Source organism: Helianthus annuus, chromosome 16 (genome assembly GCF_002127325.2).
Source record: "Helianthus annuus cultivar XRQ/B chromosome 16, HanXRQr2.0-SUNRISE, whole genome shotgun sequence".
In the NCBI taxonomy this organism is placed as follows: domain Eukaryota; kingdom Viridiplantae; phylum Streptophyta; class Magnoliopsida; order Asterales; family Asteraceae; genus Helianthus; species Helianthus annuus.
Window position 1 is genome coordinate 8963823 of NC_035448.2, and position 17285 is coordinate 8981107.

General features: G+C 34.3%; 1 protein-coding gene across 4 annotated transcripts; it reads left to right on the forward strand.

Moving 5' to 3' along the window:
• Positions 1–3732: 3732 nt before the first annotated feature.
• On the forward strand, positions 3733–7266 carry LOC110917715. 4 transcript variants are annotated; one of them, XM_022162176.2, is made up of 6 exons: positions 3733–4219; positions 4469–4568; positions 4742–4883; positions 5053–5120; positions 5238–5384; positions 5505–5870. In XM_022162176.2, the coding sequence occupies exons 1-6, from the start codon at positions 4115–4117 to the stop codon at positions 5510–5512; spliced, it is 570 nt and encodes a 189-aa protein (XP_022017868.1). In that variant the 5' UTR covers positions 3733–4114; the 3' UTR covers positions 5513–5870. The 4 variants fall into 4 exon arrangements, 2 of the variants coding, with proteins under 2 accessions (XP_022017868.1, XP_022017866.1); XR_004884713.1 differs by adding an exon at positions 5881–7266 and having other exon boundaries at positions 3734–4219; positions 5238–5742; XM_022162174.2 differs by having other exon boundaries at positions 3734–4219; positions 5238–5870.
• Positions 7267–17285: the final 10019 nt, after the last annotated feature.

A 17285-nucleotide genomic window follows, 5' to 3' on the forward strand; every position in this document is an offset into this window, starting at 1 on the left:
CGCACCCGTCAGATTCGAACCCGGGATTAAAGTCCTAAATCGTCCCTTCACCCAGATATCAACGATTAGTATAAGAATTTAATTAAAATGAATATACAATATTACAACTTTCACTTTTTTTTCCGTAAACACGCAAATAGTATAAGAATTTAATTAAAATGAATATACAATTATCTTTCAAAAAAAATGAATATACAATATTACAACTTTCGCTTATTTTTCCGTAAAACACGCACATAATATTAATCTGGTTTTCTTTAATAAATTACAATAGTCGTTGTGAATAAAACAATCTAGGAATTCTAAGCGATGACGACTTTTTTATGACACGTACATTAATTATTATAGCTATATTTTTTTTCTGATTTACGTGTACGTATATATATACAGAGTCAGGATTTAGAGAAAACGGTAGAAAGTGTAAGAACGGTGAGAACGCTTATGGATCGTCCGAACAAAACAATCTATGGACTAGATTGGCGCGGTGGCGTTTTCGTAAATAACTCGAATTCTATTAAGTGGACGCGCTTAATTAAGGGTAAAAGGGTCTTTACACTTCTATACCAAAACGTCAAACTAATGAATAAAACGCCATTATGGGCCAAAACACATCCCTATATAAACAAAACATCTCAGACATAAAAACACACCCCCTCGAACCTGAAACGCCATATTTTCTACTATATACCATTTATATTACAAACGCTAAAATCCCCAAAACATCAAACACACATACTCAAAACGCCATATTTTACTATATACCAATCATCTTAGAAAACGCCAAAACACTCAAACATCAAAGATTCCAAAAAATCGACGTTTCTTTCAGATACACTATTTCCTCAATAAAACGCCAAAAATGGCAAATATCGTTTCTTGTATATTCAATATTGTTCTATACGAAGTTTCGGAGAATGCATTCTTCCCTGAGGTGCTATGACTCAAATAACATTTTGCTGGACGAGATGGACAAATCATAAACAAAAGATGCTGGTGTCAGACTTATGTCAATTTTTGTGTTTTGTTATTGATGAATATTATAATGTCATGAAGAGACTAATGACACTGATGAGTGGTTTGAACATACATATTCAAACAAAAAACTCATGTCATTTGGTCTTTCCAAACGGCCACAAAAATACAAGCATGACAAAGCCAAACCGTCAGTGAACATGTTTCAAAGAAGAAAGAGACTGATGACAGTGAAGATTTGGAAGATGAATTGTTTCTATTTTTATTTTTTAATTTTCTTTTACTATTATTTGTTATGTATTTTTCAACTTAGAATAAAAAAATACATTATATTAATAAAACGCCAAACAGTCATAATGCTTGTGAAACGCTATAATGCAGTAAAACGCCAAAAACTCCCAAACTATAATAAAAGTAATTTGGAGAAGTATTATTAAAAGCTAAAAATTGAAAAAAAAAAACGCCAAAAACTACTTAAAGCCATTAAAAACGCCAAACTTGAAAGATGGAACGTCTATTACCCTAAAAACTCATAAAAAGCTGAACAAAAACAGTAAAAATACACACAGTAACTGAAAAGACGGCTACTTTATTAATATCATTTATTATAAATAAAATTCCGCCTAAACTACGCGCCAAAAACATCTTATCAGAGAGACGTCTCTGCACAATCAACTGATCACAAACCAAAAAACAACGCCATGTTTACTAGAAACCATTCACTTTAAAACGCCAAAAAATAGTTAAAAAAGCCACAAAAGCGGAACCTCATTTCTTCTATATTGAGTATTGTTCTGAATGAAGTTTCACTGAATGGATTCTTCTCTGAGGTGGGTATCTCTATAAGCTTTTGCTGAATGAGATGGACAAATATTCATAAAAAACAGACTGATGACATTGATATGTCATCATGTCATTTTGCTCTTGATGGATATATTGATGGCATGAAGGGATCAATACATTCGAGCAGGCGTTGATCTTCAACATGTCACCAAACAAGTATATATCAAACCACAATAAAGGATGCCACAAAAATAAGCATCTTTTAAAGACGGACCTTATGTAGGAAAATAAGGATCTACATAAGGTATTCAAAACAGGTTCAAAACGCCAAAAAGGTTAAAGTAGAAGAGGCTGATGACAGTGAAGATTTGGATGAGAAATTAGATTATAATTTTTAATTTTTTTTTCATTTTCTATTGTTTGTTATCTAATTCTCTGTCGTTTATTATCTAATTCTCTACTAATAAAAAAAATTGAGTATAAAACGCCAAAAACTACAAACACCAAAACGCCTGATAGTATGAAAACAGTGAGAACGGATGCTAGCAAAGCACGATGTTGCTATATAAAACGCCAAAAAACGCCAAACAAAGTATTAATGGAAAAAGCAACACTAATTGACAGATGAAATTGAAAGAAACAGTAATTGCAAAACAGTAAAATGAAGAGACGATAACATTATTGCCAAACATATATTATATTAAAAGCCACTACATGGAAAATTGAATTTATTTATCTTTTCAAAACGCTATAATTACCTGTCACATTATAGGCATGCATCCTACATGGCACAACACTTGATAGAAAAAAATAAACATCAAGAAAATTACTCATGTTTTTTACATTATAGGCCTGCATCCTACTTGGCACAAAAAATCAAAGCCATACTTAGTTAAAACGCCAAAAGAATTACTATGATCCTGATATAAAAACAATAAAAACGCCGCGTATTTGTTAAACGCCAAAAATGGAAAGGTGATGTGACACGCGTTTAAAAAAAAAGAATATGAAAGGACAAAAAAACCCCTCCGCCCTTCTCTATGTCGCGTGGCACGTGTTGGGCCAGGATGCGTTCTCACCGTTCTCACACTTTTGGGCGTTTTCTCCTAATCCCGTTTCTACATATACGTATACATATTAATAATATTAAAAATGAAAAGCCATATTTTTTGTGTACCCTGTTGCGGATAGGTCTTAAATCTTTATATTGTAAAGTTTACGCACCCATACGATACTACACGAAGCATAAGCTGTTGAAACATAAATTCATGTAGTACAAAAAAATCGTTTTAAAACAATAGATAAACATGCGTATAAACAAAACAGAGAGACTGTGAACATGTTCATCAAGATTTGTGAATCTACTAAGGCGGTATGGTAAACAAATTCTGTATTATATAGTATCTAATATTTGCTATTTATATGTTACATACATTTCATTGAACATTTTCGAAACTTGACGCTAGTATAAAAGATATCCTCGATCCATAATTGTTCACCATATATTTGTTCCCCAGGGCATAGTAGTTGAACTGTGTGACAATGTGACATTACCTATTTTATTATAACTTCACTGAAGTTTCTTCATTCCAGGGGTGTTCGGGAGTGCTTATTTTAGTTACTTATTAGCTTATTGACTTTTTGAAAAGTTAAAAAGTGTTTGATGAAACTATTTTGTGCGGGGAAAAGTCAATAAGTCACTCTATTATGACTTATTAATTTTTCCAAAAAGTTATAAGCTGTTTTGAAAAGCTAAGCCAAACATGGCCTACGTGTTCTCACTTGACAGTGATTTCGTTGTTTTAAGTATATATTTGAGTAAATTACACGTTTTGTCTTTTAACTTTACACCAACTTGCACCGTATGTCCTTTGTCTTTAGAAATTATATATATCCATGGAAACCATTAAGTCTAACTAACTCTTAAATCAATATTCACCATTGGATTTGGCTGAGATTAAATCTCAGCCACTTAAACTCACAAAAATAACTGCTGTGATGGCAGTTCATAGCAGTTTCTTGTGGTGGTTTTATCAACTGGTGGTTACCTCTACCTCTTCCTGCCCATGTTCTCCACTCCCCAGTTTTACGCATCCACGTTTTCCCATCCCCTCATTTCCTTAAAAACCAACTAAATAGCAGAGATGCCCAATTTTCCTTCCTACTATAGCTATACTTCGTCTATTGTCTCCCCACCATTAACCATCTTCCACCACAACTCCATTATTATTGCATTGTTTGTTATCATATGGGATTCTGCCCAATTCTTCTTTTAATGTTAATATTAGATGTTTTCTCAATTTGTGATTTTCTGATTTAAGGAAAACCCCTAGAGTTTTTTTTATTCTATTTGATTTTGATGGATGATGATTGTTCAGGGACATCAATTGGCACAAGTAATGGTGTCGGAATTGCAGCCACGGATAGTAGCTCTGGTAATAACCAGTTTTCGGCGGATTTGAAGGTTTGCATGCTTTCTATCAGCCATTGATCTAATCCTAGATTCATAAAACTATGTAATTCAGTACCTTTTTACAACTTAAATTCCAAATTTGTTTCCTATCTAAAATCTAGATTATTGTTCTTAGCGAACATTAGTAGTTTCAATTGATTTTGGGTATGGTTTTTAACCTTTTTAGCCTAAATTGTGGTTGAATTAATTCATTATTTGAATGTTAAGATTATATGATTCATGTGGGCATGTTGGTTGAAGAAATCGAAGAAGGAGAGAGGCTGTATGGCCAAAGAAGGCATTAATAAATGCCTTCGTGTGTTGCCGGAAAACACAATTCTATCCACCATGACCTTACTAGGTATACAAAACTAATCAACGCATTTGCTTTCCGTATCTGTACAATGAAAGTTATCATTACAGGGTTGTTTGAATTTTATTTTTTTAATATTTAAACATTGAGTTTTGTTCAAATATCTTGTAGGTTCATTACTTCATACAACTTATGTTGGTTTTTTTTGCAATATCACATAGGCTGCAACTTGAGTTGGTTTTTGCGCACAGAAGGCTGCTGGTATACTTCCAAGCCACCCTCTGCATATTGGTTAGGGTTTGGTTGGAGGTGCATATGGTGCTTTGGGTGCAGGCTATGGAGGTCCAGGATATTTATTCACAGGTGCTCTTTTCTATCAATTTACGTTAAGAAGTGTATGCAAACTTATTCTTGTATTTTAGTTTTTTGTTATTAAATTGATGATTTTGCATTTTTTTAACATATGGGATTACATGTGTCATATATCCTTTTGTTGATTTATCTATTTTAAATTATATTTTTCCTATGGAAGGGGACCTAGGACAGCGGGCATGGTTTTGAGGCGAATGCTTTTGTGGATGGAAGGATCGGATATGTTCCGTAAGTGAAAATCTATTCAAAGTTGTTTGATTTTAATTTTAACCATGCTGTTACTTCCTAATGGTGTTGCCTATCATTGATGGCTTTCTTTTAATGTGTTTTTTTTGTTTGTGACAGGTAACAGCCAGGTGTACCGCCACACACCCCCCACCCCAACCGCAACATCAAAGAGGGGGTGGTGGTGGTGGTGGTGGTGGTATGAAGTGGTCCAAGTGGGGGTTGCAGATGTTATATTAGTGGTGTACCGTTTGCTGAGTAAAAGAGGTGGTATACTGATCACATCTCATAAAGTATTAAATTTACCCTCCGACTGGTTTGACCGGCTACCCAACCGGCCCATTTTCGACCCAAGCTACAATTTCAATGGTTTCTGATATTGTGCAGTGAGATAAGGAGAGCTCAAGATAAGCTCATAGGAATGTATATGTGAATTATCCATAACATAGTGAACTTTTGAGATTAAATGATGTCAACCAGGGGTGAAGGGGATCTTGGGCAATGTATCTGTGATGAAATCCTAATCATCCAACTATTTCACAAGTCCTAATCATCCAACTATTTCACAAGTCTTCTGCAGCTTACACATGTAGCATTACTTGTGTCTTAGGAGCCGTATTTGGAGGTTATTATATATTGGTGTAATCAAATATTTTTCATTAGTGTGCACTGGGTTCATTTGGTGCTATAGAACTGTTATTTTCTATTGGTTTTTTAATGTGAATGTTAAGGGAATTTGTTTTTGATGTCTAATTTTCAATAGTTCTCACCTGGATCTAATGGTAGGATGACAACAATGGGCGTATATGTTCGGATCTAGGGATGAGCATTTGGGACTTGGTACGGTACCTAATATTTTTTCGCTACCGATTCGGTACCCACTTTTTGGAGTTTTCGGTACCGGTATTTTTGGTATGGTACCGGAAATTTACATAATTTTACACAAAAATACTGGTACCGTACCGTACCGAACATTTTTTGTATTGGTACCCACATTTGACAATTTTCGGTACCGGTACCGGTAATACCGAACTCATCCCTAGCCAACGCGGATACAACCGACTCATGGGATTACCCAAACAATAAACTTTCCTTTTATATAGGTAGCGAAGTTCTATAAATGGTTTTGACTCATCGTTTATATGATCTGTATTCCATCTATCTGATTTTCAGTTGGTTAACTTATCTTTGATTTGTTTTTTTTTTTTTCCGGGCTGTATATATAGAATTGAAGGCTTTGTATGTTGAAATGACTAAACTTCACGTTTGATAATTTCAATTTCTTTAGTAAGTGTTTGGATTACAAGAGAGTCCAAAGTGAAGTGAGCAGAGAAGCCCGGATAAAGGAAAGTAAAGGGATTTTGAAGCCTACTGGGAATTCTGCTTGTGTCATGATGCATGAGGTTTCATGTAAAGGGTCTAATAAAGGAAGAGACACATATTTGGTTGTGCAGCCAGACTCTTCTGGTGAGGTTGGACCCCCTGGATACCGACTTGATGAAGTGAGTCCAATGCACCTGGTAAGATGGATATAGGTAATGTTGTTATGAATCAATGTAAATGATCCAGATGACTTCAGAATTAATGGCGAGGATTTAGATGCGGTTAGTTAAAGCCGAAGCTGAAGTTGATGATCTTAGAACGGGCCAGCTTACGTCTTTACAGATCACTCACTGATCATTTCTTTTTGCATTTGTTTTGATTTGGTATGCTTTTAGGACATTTATTTTGGCTGAAAATGGTTTGAGATAATTGATGCTTAATGTCATTTTGTTCTATTGCAATTTTGTGTGGTTATAAAATGCAATTGACATAGAATGGACATGGTCAAATTTGCCCTATCATTTTGTTAATAATGAATTGCAATATGTCAAATGTCTGTGATTTATTTCCTTATATTTGTTGATCCGTAAATGTTTGAATAGTTTTGTAAAATTGATACCTCTTCTGTTTACATATCATACGCTCAATATTTTTCTTGAATGGGAAATATTTGGAGGCTTTAGATTACATTGTGATCTAAACTCTAAAGCCTGAAATTATTCTTATTAAAAGCTATAGCCAATATCAGATCAAGGTATATTATTACGGTAAAGTACCCGTCCACCGGACGGGTATAATACAATAGTTTTTTTGTTTTTCTCATTTGAGACATGAGACCTCTTTTGGTACATAAGAGTTATTTGATTTTATTAAAAGCTATAGCCAATGTCAGATCAAGGTATATATTATTACGGTAAAATACCCGTCCACCAGACGGGTATAATACAATAGTTTTTTGTTTTTTTTTTATTTTTCTCATTTGAGACATGAGACCTCTTTTGGTACATAAGAGTTATTAAGAGATGATTTTGTATATTGTCATACTAGGCATGTTATTTTCTGGATTATAAATTAAAGAATAGTGTTTTTGTATGTCATGTTTTTTAATTTTGTGTAAGCTTACTATATGTTAGCTTTGTTTATCACGTTGTTCGTATAATTTTGTGTAATCTGACGCTCTATTTTATTTCTTTGTGTTCATATTTTCATTCATGTTATTACTATATATAATACATCAACGTAACCCGTCCACCGGACGGGTATTAAACTAGTTACACTAGGTGTCCTTTATTTGAAACTTTTGCACACCACATGTTCTTTACACTAACATCCATCCAGTTTCTTGGTTAAGACCAGTCATGTGTCTCTCACGTGAGAGGCAAAACTATCATTCTATAATTTTTGTTATGTAAATTACATATATAGTCCTTTAAAAAAAATATTTCAGGTTCATTAAAAAACATCACAGGACAAGCTTTTGGAACCAAGCAAGAGGTAAGGATCTCATCAAAGTGAATGAGAGTAGTGTTAGGAAAAACCTTTCTAAATATCTTATTATAATCTTAGGAATAAAAATGAAAACAAAAGCAACTTCTACACTAGAAAAGCTTTTGGATGCAGGAGGTAAGGATCTCATCAAAATGCATGATGTTGAAACTAGAAAGAAGTTGAGGATTCTTAAACATGATTACAAAAAGGTTGAGAGTTGTGTGTTGGGGTGATGCTTAGGGTCAAAAATGTTATTTGATTAAGAAAGTGTTTTGTTTAAAAACATGTATTCTGGAACTCGTTCTTTTGGTTGCTGTAACAATATGGTCTTTTGAAACTTGTTCTTTTGGTTGTTGGAACAATATGGTGTGTAATTTGACACTTTGGCAATGGCATTTGGTTGTTTGACTTTTGGATGGTTTAAGCAGTTTTTAAACTTTATTTTCTATAGGTTTTGATCATATTATGTGGGCTATTGACAACAATTTTTTAACTAGTTTTTAGTAGTTTTTAAACTTTGTTTTGTGCAGGTTTTGCATACGCCAAATATTAATTTCATGAATTTGAAAGTTTTGAAGTTTAGTGGTTTTGAAGCTTGAGAATAAAAAAATAGCAACTCTAATTTGATAAATGGCACTGCATATATATTAACCTGATATGTTTTTATTAAAGGATATGTAATTTACATAAAAATGATATATTAACAGTTTTGCCCCTCATGTGAGGGGCACATGACTGGTCTTAACGAAGAAAATCGATGGAGATTAGTGTAAAAGACTTGTGGTGTGCAAAAGTTTCAAATAAAGGATACTCACTGCAATTCCTAAAGACAAAGTACATATGGTGCAAGTTGGGATAAAGTTAAAGACAAAACGTGTAATTTATTCTATATTTTTTCTTCGTGTCATGTTCAAACCAATGAGTAGGCAACTATATATTTAGTCAAGGTCGGCCCAGAGCAAGTGTCGGGTAGGCGATCACTTTGGTTCCAAATCGAAATAGTGCCCGAAAAAAATTTATATCTATTTTTTATAAATACATTTTAAAAAAAAAAAATCTATATGTTTCTAAGAAAAAAACTTAAAGGGTATAGATTTATGAACCAAAAACGTTAAAGCCCAGCTGTTTAGAAGCCCAACTGTTTTTGTCAATCAAATTCAGAAGTCCAACTGTTTTAATGTGTAATGGATTAACGACTAGGCCTAAATAAAAAACAACATAAGGTTGACTAGGGCCCAAATTTTTTTATCTCACACACGGAAAAAATAGAAATAAAGTAATGTAACTTCATTTCAAACACAACGTATATTGTTGTAAGCTAGAATAATTCACACCTTTCAAAAAAAATTGGAGAATGTAAGACTATAAAATTATTATTCACACATACATATATATGTATGTATGTAACGCCTCTTAATTCTTATTTGACTTTCTTTTCCTATTGATTTACACTTGAAAATGGTGAAAGAGGACTTTTCAAAATAAATAAAAATGACTTCTTAATATCTATGTTTCCATAGATTATTATAAGTGACGACGAATTTAATATCTATGTTTCGATAAATTATTATAAATGAGGACGACTTTAAATCTGTACAATGAATTTAAATTACTCGATTAATAGATTGATAAGTCTGATTAGGTATACCGAACATAAAAAAAGCATTTAATTTATTATTTTGTTAGTTAATCACAAGTAATAAAAAATGAGGCCACACTGGTAGTGTGTTAGTGTGGGGCGCGAGTGCGAGGCCGCGTAAGTAACCGGGACGCGGAACGTCATCACACAATGGTAAGGGTGTTCATTATTCGAATCACACTTAAATAACTCGAAATTCGAATTTGATTAGCTGAATTCAAGTCGATTTCGAATTTAAGTTCTTTTATTTGAACATACTCGAATAAACCAAAATAACACACACACACACATATATAAGCATCTGGACTAGTGTGATTTTGGACTTGTCTATATTTCTAAATTTTTAACGACCCAAAAAAAAAACTTTACTTATTGGTAAATGATCGGTGCCTTTGTTGAAATATGTATAGATTATAATTCATGTGCACAATATATTGTTATGTAACAACTTTATAAGTTGTTACGTTTGTTTGTAACTGATAAGGGCGTTGAGTGTACATGATGGGAACTTGGAAGGTCTGATGGTTGTTCGTCAAGGGAAGATATGAATGTTAAAGGGCTGGATTGAAATTATCATGTGGTCAACATATATAAGGAGTGTTGGGGTTTCATTTGTCACTTTAACACCTCCAGAATCTTCTTTGTTCTCTCTTGTTTCGATTAGGGTTTGTTGTATTGATCGTGTGTGATCTTGTTTGATCTCTTGTTGTGAGATCTTGTAGTTGTTATTTCAGATCATCTGATAATTAATCAGTTGATCATCTTTGTTGTATTGTTCAGAAATCTTACAATCTGTAGGATTCGGGGTATTTGGGGGTGTTTTCTTGGTTTGGGTAAATCAATAAAGTTTTGATCACCGTTTTGTTGCTATTTCTTGTTTTATGTTTGATTTCATACCATTTTACATAGTATCAAAGCTATTTTGAGCTCTTGGGTCTGGATCTGGGTTTTCTGCGGTGAGATCTAGGGTTAGATCTGGTTTATTGAAGTTGATCGGAGGTTTTCTGGTGGATCAGTGTTCTTCACTTCTCAAAGAACATTCTAGATCTTAGTCTTAGGAAGTGTGTTGTCCAAGATCTGGTGTGATTGAAACCCTAGCTAAGGTTTGGTGGATATTGTAGAGATCTCTATATCTGTTTAAGCTTTTATAGTCTTGTGTTGGTCTCTGAAACCCTAGAAGGTTTCAGGGCAAACTGACCAGGTTGTTGTTTGTCTTCTGATATGTAACTGGTAACCCTAGAAGGCTACACTTCAGATCCGTTTGGAGTTATACGCTGTTGTGAGATCTTTCTTTTCCCATCTTTTTATTTTCTGTTACACTGCATTGTTGTGTCTTAGGTATAATCTGTTACCTGGCTAGTCGGACCGGCATTGATCACCCTTCGTGTTTACTTGTTGCAATCTTTCTATTTGTTGTTGTTGTGTACTAGTTGGTTCTATTGATGCATGCGTCTGTCGACTTCGTCTTGTATCGAGTCTTGTACTAAGTATGTTAGATCAGGGCGCATAGTTCGAGAAATAGGATGTTTAGGTAATTCCGCTTGGAGGTTAATTCCGCTTGGAGGTTAATTCCGCTTGAAAGTAAAGTTGTTGTAATTTCGCTTGAAAGAGCGAGAGTTGTATTTCCATGCGGAATTAGATTCCGCTTGGAATTCTAATTCCGCTCGAGGATGTTTCACGCGGAATTAACACACTATATATACCTCCCAAGCGAAATCATTTGGAACATTCTGTGATTCCGGTACCGAAGTGCTGCCGACGTGCCGTTTGATTGTAAATTGTGTTAAATCAATAAACAAGGCAATTTAAAGTGAATTCAGCTGTTTTACAAGTCCGTTTCTCTATTTCTGCCTCTGAAACGGATTAGAACTCTTCTGATTGACTCCTTTGGGTCACAGTTCGATCCTACATGTGGTATCAGAGCTCAGGAAGAAGAGTTCTTGCCAAAACAGCCATTATATCTGACTTCTACACCTTCTTTTTGAAATTGAACAATTTTTAACGGTCAAAACGGTTTGAATATCACATATAACATTCGAAACAATGTTTTAATGAATCCTTGAGAAAATTGGACCTTAATTCAATCAAAATTTGATAAAAAAAAAGTAATTCCGCTTCAAATTCAGAACGAAAAAGATGACGTCAGCCTAATTCCGCTTGGAATCACAGATTATTTTCAAACGAAATTAACTAATTCCGCTTCTATGTGTAATTTCGTTTGAGCCGGTTCACACGAAATTATTAATTCCGCTTGAATCTGTAATTTCGTTTGAAGTTTTCAAACGAAATCACTAATTCCAAATCAAAGGGTAATATCGTGTGAAGTAATTCCGTGTGGAATTACTAATTCCGATTGAAGGTAGTAATTCCGTTTGTGTAATTCCGCGTGAAGTTTTAATTTCGTTTGAAGTTTGTTTTGCAGGTAATCTCGCTTGAAGAGTAATTCCATTTGAGACTTCTGATTTCGTTTGAACTAGTGAATTTGTGATAACCATTTGCCGAATCATGGACGAGGATTTCTACAATGCGTTTGCGACACCGATTGCACCAGTTACAGCTGCTGAAACTGTGTACAATGAGAATGAGACAGGAACTTATCAGAAACCGCCAAAACTCATGTACATTGAGGATTTTCAAGGTTGGAAAAATCGATTTGAGAACTGGGTGCAAGCCTATAAATTTGACGCATGGTGTTCATTGTTGAAAGATTATGAGAAACCAAAGAATGAACGTGGGATTGAAAAAGCTATTTGTGATTATTCAGAGAGTGACAAATTGAAATTTACAAGTGAGAAAATGATGATCAGTATTCTTCAACAAGCGATTAAAGAAGATATCTTTGTTTTGCTCCAACATAATGGTACAGCTAGGTCAATTTGGGAAGCATTGATTCAGAAATTCAAAGGAAGTGCAGATATGATCAAAAACAAAAAGGCGTTATTGAAGAAATCGTTCGATATGTTTGCAGCTTTTGACCATGAAACAACAAAGCAGACAATTGATAGATATTGTCATCTGGTATTGGAAATGGGAAGATTGGACATTAAGAAAGATGATGATGAATGGGTTGATAAACTTGCTGAAGCATTACCACAGCATAAGTAGGGAACTTACTTGATGATTGTGAAACACATGAGGAAGTCTGAGAATATGAATTTGGCACAGTTCATTCAGAAAATTGAGGAGCATGAATTGGATATTCAGAAAACTGCTATCATGACGAATCTAAATGCTCAACAAGATGTCAGTTTATATTACAGAGGGAACAAGTTTGAGGCTACCCCCAGCTCCAGCCCAAAGATCCAAACTGGTTTTAGTGCTGACAGTTCGTCTGGAACAAAGAGTAGTAATGTAACTCAGAGTGGTGGATCTTCGTCTTCATTTTCAAGCTTTGATCCAAATCATACAACATCAAGTCCTCAAAGACAGGACTCAACGAATCTTCAATGCAATGTTACTTTGAACATTCAGAATGGCCAAAATCTGTCTCTGGAAATGACTAAGCAGCACATGGCATCACTTGTTACTATGTTGGAATCATATGAAAGTTTGATTAGTGGTAAATTTGGAAATCCAATGCTAATCAAAGAAGATTATGACCAAAAGAATGATTATTATCAGAAGTCAATTTTTCATCAGATTACTCAACAAAGAGAACCACAAACTGCACATGCTCCGGACATTGATGATGGAAAAAGGAAAATGATCGAAGATGCAAATAAGAAAGCTTATTATGGTATCATTGATCAAGATGATGAGAAAATGGCTGCAGGTTTTAGCTGGGATAAATACGTTCAAGAAAAACCACACTTAAGTTCAGCTTTTGTTGCTAGAATTCAGGGTGAAGATGAGGCTAGTCGGAAAAGAATCCAAATTTTTCCAGATCTTGGAAGTGATATTGATACTGATGATGAGGAAGAACATCTTAACAAAGCAAGAAAAGGCATAGATCCTGACAGTTTTAATTTCTTTTTTGCAGATAAAGTTGAGATGCTGAATCAGAAGAAGATTGCCAAATTGAGGAGAGAGCTGGAAGTAGCAAAAATGCTAGTTGATAAAAAGGCAAAGACAGAAGCTGGAGAAGCAAACGTTGAACCAGCAACTGAGAAAGTAGTAGAGAAAGTCGTTGAAGTGGAGAAAGTGGTAGAGAAAATTGTTGAGGTTGAAAAATTAGTAGAAGTGGAAAAACTTGTCGAAATAGAAAAAATCGTCGAAGTAGAAAAAATTGTTGAAGTTGAAAAGACTATCGAGGTTGAAAAGATAATTGAAAGGTTGGTTGAAGTTGAAAAATAATGTTTGAAATGTTTGGAGTCTTGCAAACATTGTGAGGAGAAAGACAAGAAGATTAGTGAGCTGGAAAAGCTGAAAGAAAATTTACTGTCTGATGTGAAGTATGTGAAAGAGTCATACGATGTGTTGAACAAAACAGTTGATGGGTTGAAAAGGACAAACTCAGAAATTGATGCTGCTATGTCAAAAATGAGCTCAACATTAATGATGAAGCAGAAGATCATCAATGAGTTATACAACATATGATTATTTGATTGATCGTGTTTATCCTACTGTTGCAGGTCTTGAGGCATTCAAGGAGAAAAAGACTGAAGATACTGATACTGGTAAGAAACAAAGTGTCAAGTATAACAGATGTCCGCCCCCGATCTATGAAAGTTATTCTCCCATAAAGCCAAATGAGGAACGAGTAAATAAGGCTCTCAACATCAAGTTAAAGTCTGAAATCATTGATGAATTACCAGACAATATTGATGTCACATTCACAGCGTCTGGCACTGATCATGAGTCTGAGTTATTAAAGAAAGTTGTCGATCAGGTGTTGGATATGGATGAAGAGTCAAAACCGGAGTCTAAGTCTGAAATTTCGAGTTCGTCAGAAAAGAGTCCGAGTTCACCGGTTAAAAGAGCTTACAATAAAGAATTCTTGTTATCAAAATCTAATTTGAATGATGGATCAATCAAAGTGGCATATACTTTGAGTGATTCAGACAAATTATATTCTGATGAAGAATTTCCAATAAGAAGTGTCAAAACTGAAAAGATCAAACAGGTTTTCAAATTAATAGAAATTAACATTTCTGAAATAAAAGATTTAAATCTTGATGAAAACCTAACAAATACACTTCTTCGAGAATTCAACAAAGAGTAAACAGGAAAATGGGTTACGGTTGTGGTTATGGTTTTCAAAAGAAACCAAACCATAACAGTAATTTCAAAAAGAAAGGTCTTGGTTTTAGTTCTCTGAAAGTTATAAAAATGAGAAAAATTATAAACCAAAAACAAAATTTGTTGCAGGAGGAAGTTCTGATGAAGAGGAGAAGAAACCTTCCTGGAAACAATCGAATCAAGAGTTTCTTGCTAAAGTAAAGAGGAATGTGAAGAAGTTTGCTCCAAGAGTTGACAGAAGAACCTGTTTCAAGTGTCAAAAAGCTGGACACATAGCTTGGAACTGTCAAGAGTCCAATTATACAAAACAGGAAGTTTCTTCTAACTCTGAAATGAGAAGGAAATGTGTTGGTAAATCAGAACAAGTAAAAGAAAAGGTTAAAATGTTTGATAAATCAATTTTGGAAGTTGGAGAAACTTCAAAACGTTTTTACAAAAGGAAAGGTGATTTGAACAAACAAAAGTGGGTTGTTAAATCTGAAAGTAGTTCTGACAATGAATCTGATTCCATAAAATCAGAGGAGTCATTTGTTGAGGAAAAGGTTGTGAATCCCGTTCCTAAGTTGAACGATGAAAATTTTCCAACATTGTCAAAAGAAAATTTGAAGAAGAAAGTTGGTAAGGTTGAAATTTCAGATCAATTCTTTGCTGGTAAGAAAGAATTTGATGTTGAAAAGGTGTTTAATGAAAAAATTAAACATATTTTCGGGAAAATGGTCGATGGGAAAGTAAAGGGTGCAAAAGAATTTTACAAATCAAAATGTTGGTGGGATAGATGTGTACCAGAATCTCCCAATGCTGGTCAGGCTTGGGGGAAAGTATTTCCTAACTAAAGTCCTGACTTGCCGGAGCTCCCAAGTTGGTAATCGCGGAGCATGAATCGGCATTTTTATTGAAATGTTTTTAAAATGGTTAAGTGTGACTTGCCGGAGCTCCCAGGTTGGTAAGAGTGGAGCAGGAATCAGCATCATTCTTTGTATCAGGTTTGATTGGCTTGACCTACAAGTGGTAAATCAGGGACATTAAGTTGTACTTGATTTTCTACAAGTGGTAGTTGTTGTGAAAACCTAAGATTGTAAAAATTGTTCAAAGATGGTAATAGAACAATGTGATGATCTAACCCCAACCTACAAGTGGTAAAATCAACACAACTTATTTTCCGGAAAAACCATTTTGATTAAAACAAACTTAAGTGTTTTGAAATCTTAATGGGAAAATAGTTTGTTGTGAGGGGGAGTTCTGATTGTTTCTGCCAAGAGGATGGCGAATTGAAGCTTGAAAATCAGTTGTCACTTTGCTTGTACAGTTTGTTTTCAATGTTCTTACATATTAGAAAATCTGAAAAATACAAAAACATGATAAATCCAGAAAAAGCCAAAAACATTGAAAATTTTCAAAATGAGTCTTGTTGTGAAAAGAGGAAATGATAGTTCATCAGTGGACTATCACAACATGCTAAAGAATTGGAAAGTCATAAAATGTGATAAACAATCTCACTGTGGATGTGCCAGTAGGTTTTTGCACATTCAGTAAATTGTTTTCGAGATATAAACCTAAAATTCAAACTTGCTTATCTCGTGAGGAACATTTCTTGGATATATGGGTAACCCCCGAAATCTTGTTTGAAAGGTCCCTCTTTCTGAGATACTAGGTCTTTATACTCAGTGATATCTGGGGTATTATCCCGGGACTTATGATTTTGCGGAAGCAATGGGCTAGTCCCCGTATAATACTTCCTACTTGCTTGAAATATAGCGCTGCCCTCAGTACAAAAAATGATGAAACATTGAAAAATGCTAATCATGTGCTGTTGAAGAGAAGATTCTCTAAAGGGAACACACCAAAAGACGAGCCGTCATCTCTTTGTTGAACGAAATTTCTGACCTGAGCTCTCATGGTTTCGCATTTAACCCTTTTACAGATATCATCTAGGTATACTCACCTGTAAGACTGAATATTGGGATCTGGATACGGGAGTATATTCAAGTGGTGGGACACGCGAATAAGTTTAAGTGCTTAAAACATTAATCTCGTATCTCGAAACAGTTGAACTTTGTGTGAGAATTTAAGTGAACCAATATACTGACAATCTAAGTGAACTGTTTAGAGCTTAAAATGTTTAAAGCTTAATGGTGTTAGTGATGTGTCTCATAAACTGATATGATCCTCTTGCACAAACTCGCAAAAATATTGTCTGTAAATATTTCTTTACTGTATTTCATATCAAAAATCCAAAAAGAGTTTCAGTGTGTTTTAGCATAAATTTTTGAAAATTCAAAAAGATTTTCGACAACTGATAATGAAAAGCTGATTTTCAAAATTCAAGTGCTAATCATGACGAACAGGTTTGGGAAGATTTTGTTTGAAAGTTAAATTTCAAGTGGTCATCAGATATATTAAATGCTAAATCTTTCAGATAGATTCTTGCTAAAGTTTAAATTTGTCAAATTGTTAAATTTGTAAATTTTACTTTGAGGAAGAGGATGTGCAGGACAGCCTGGAGTTTGATTCTGTATATAGAGCCAGGTTGCGATCCTGAT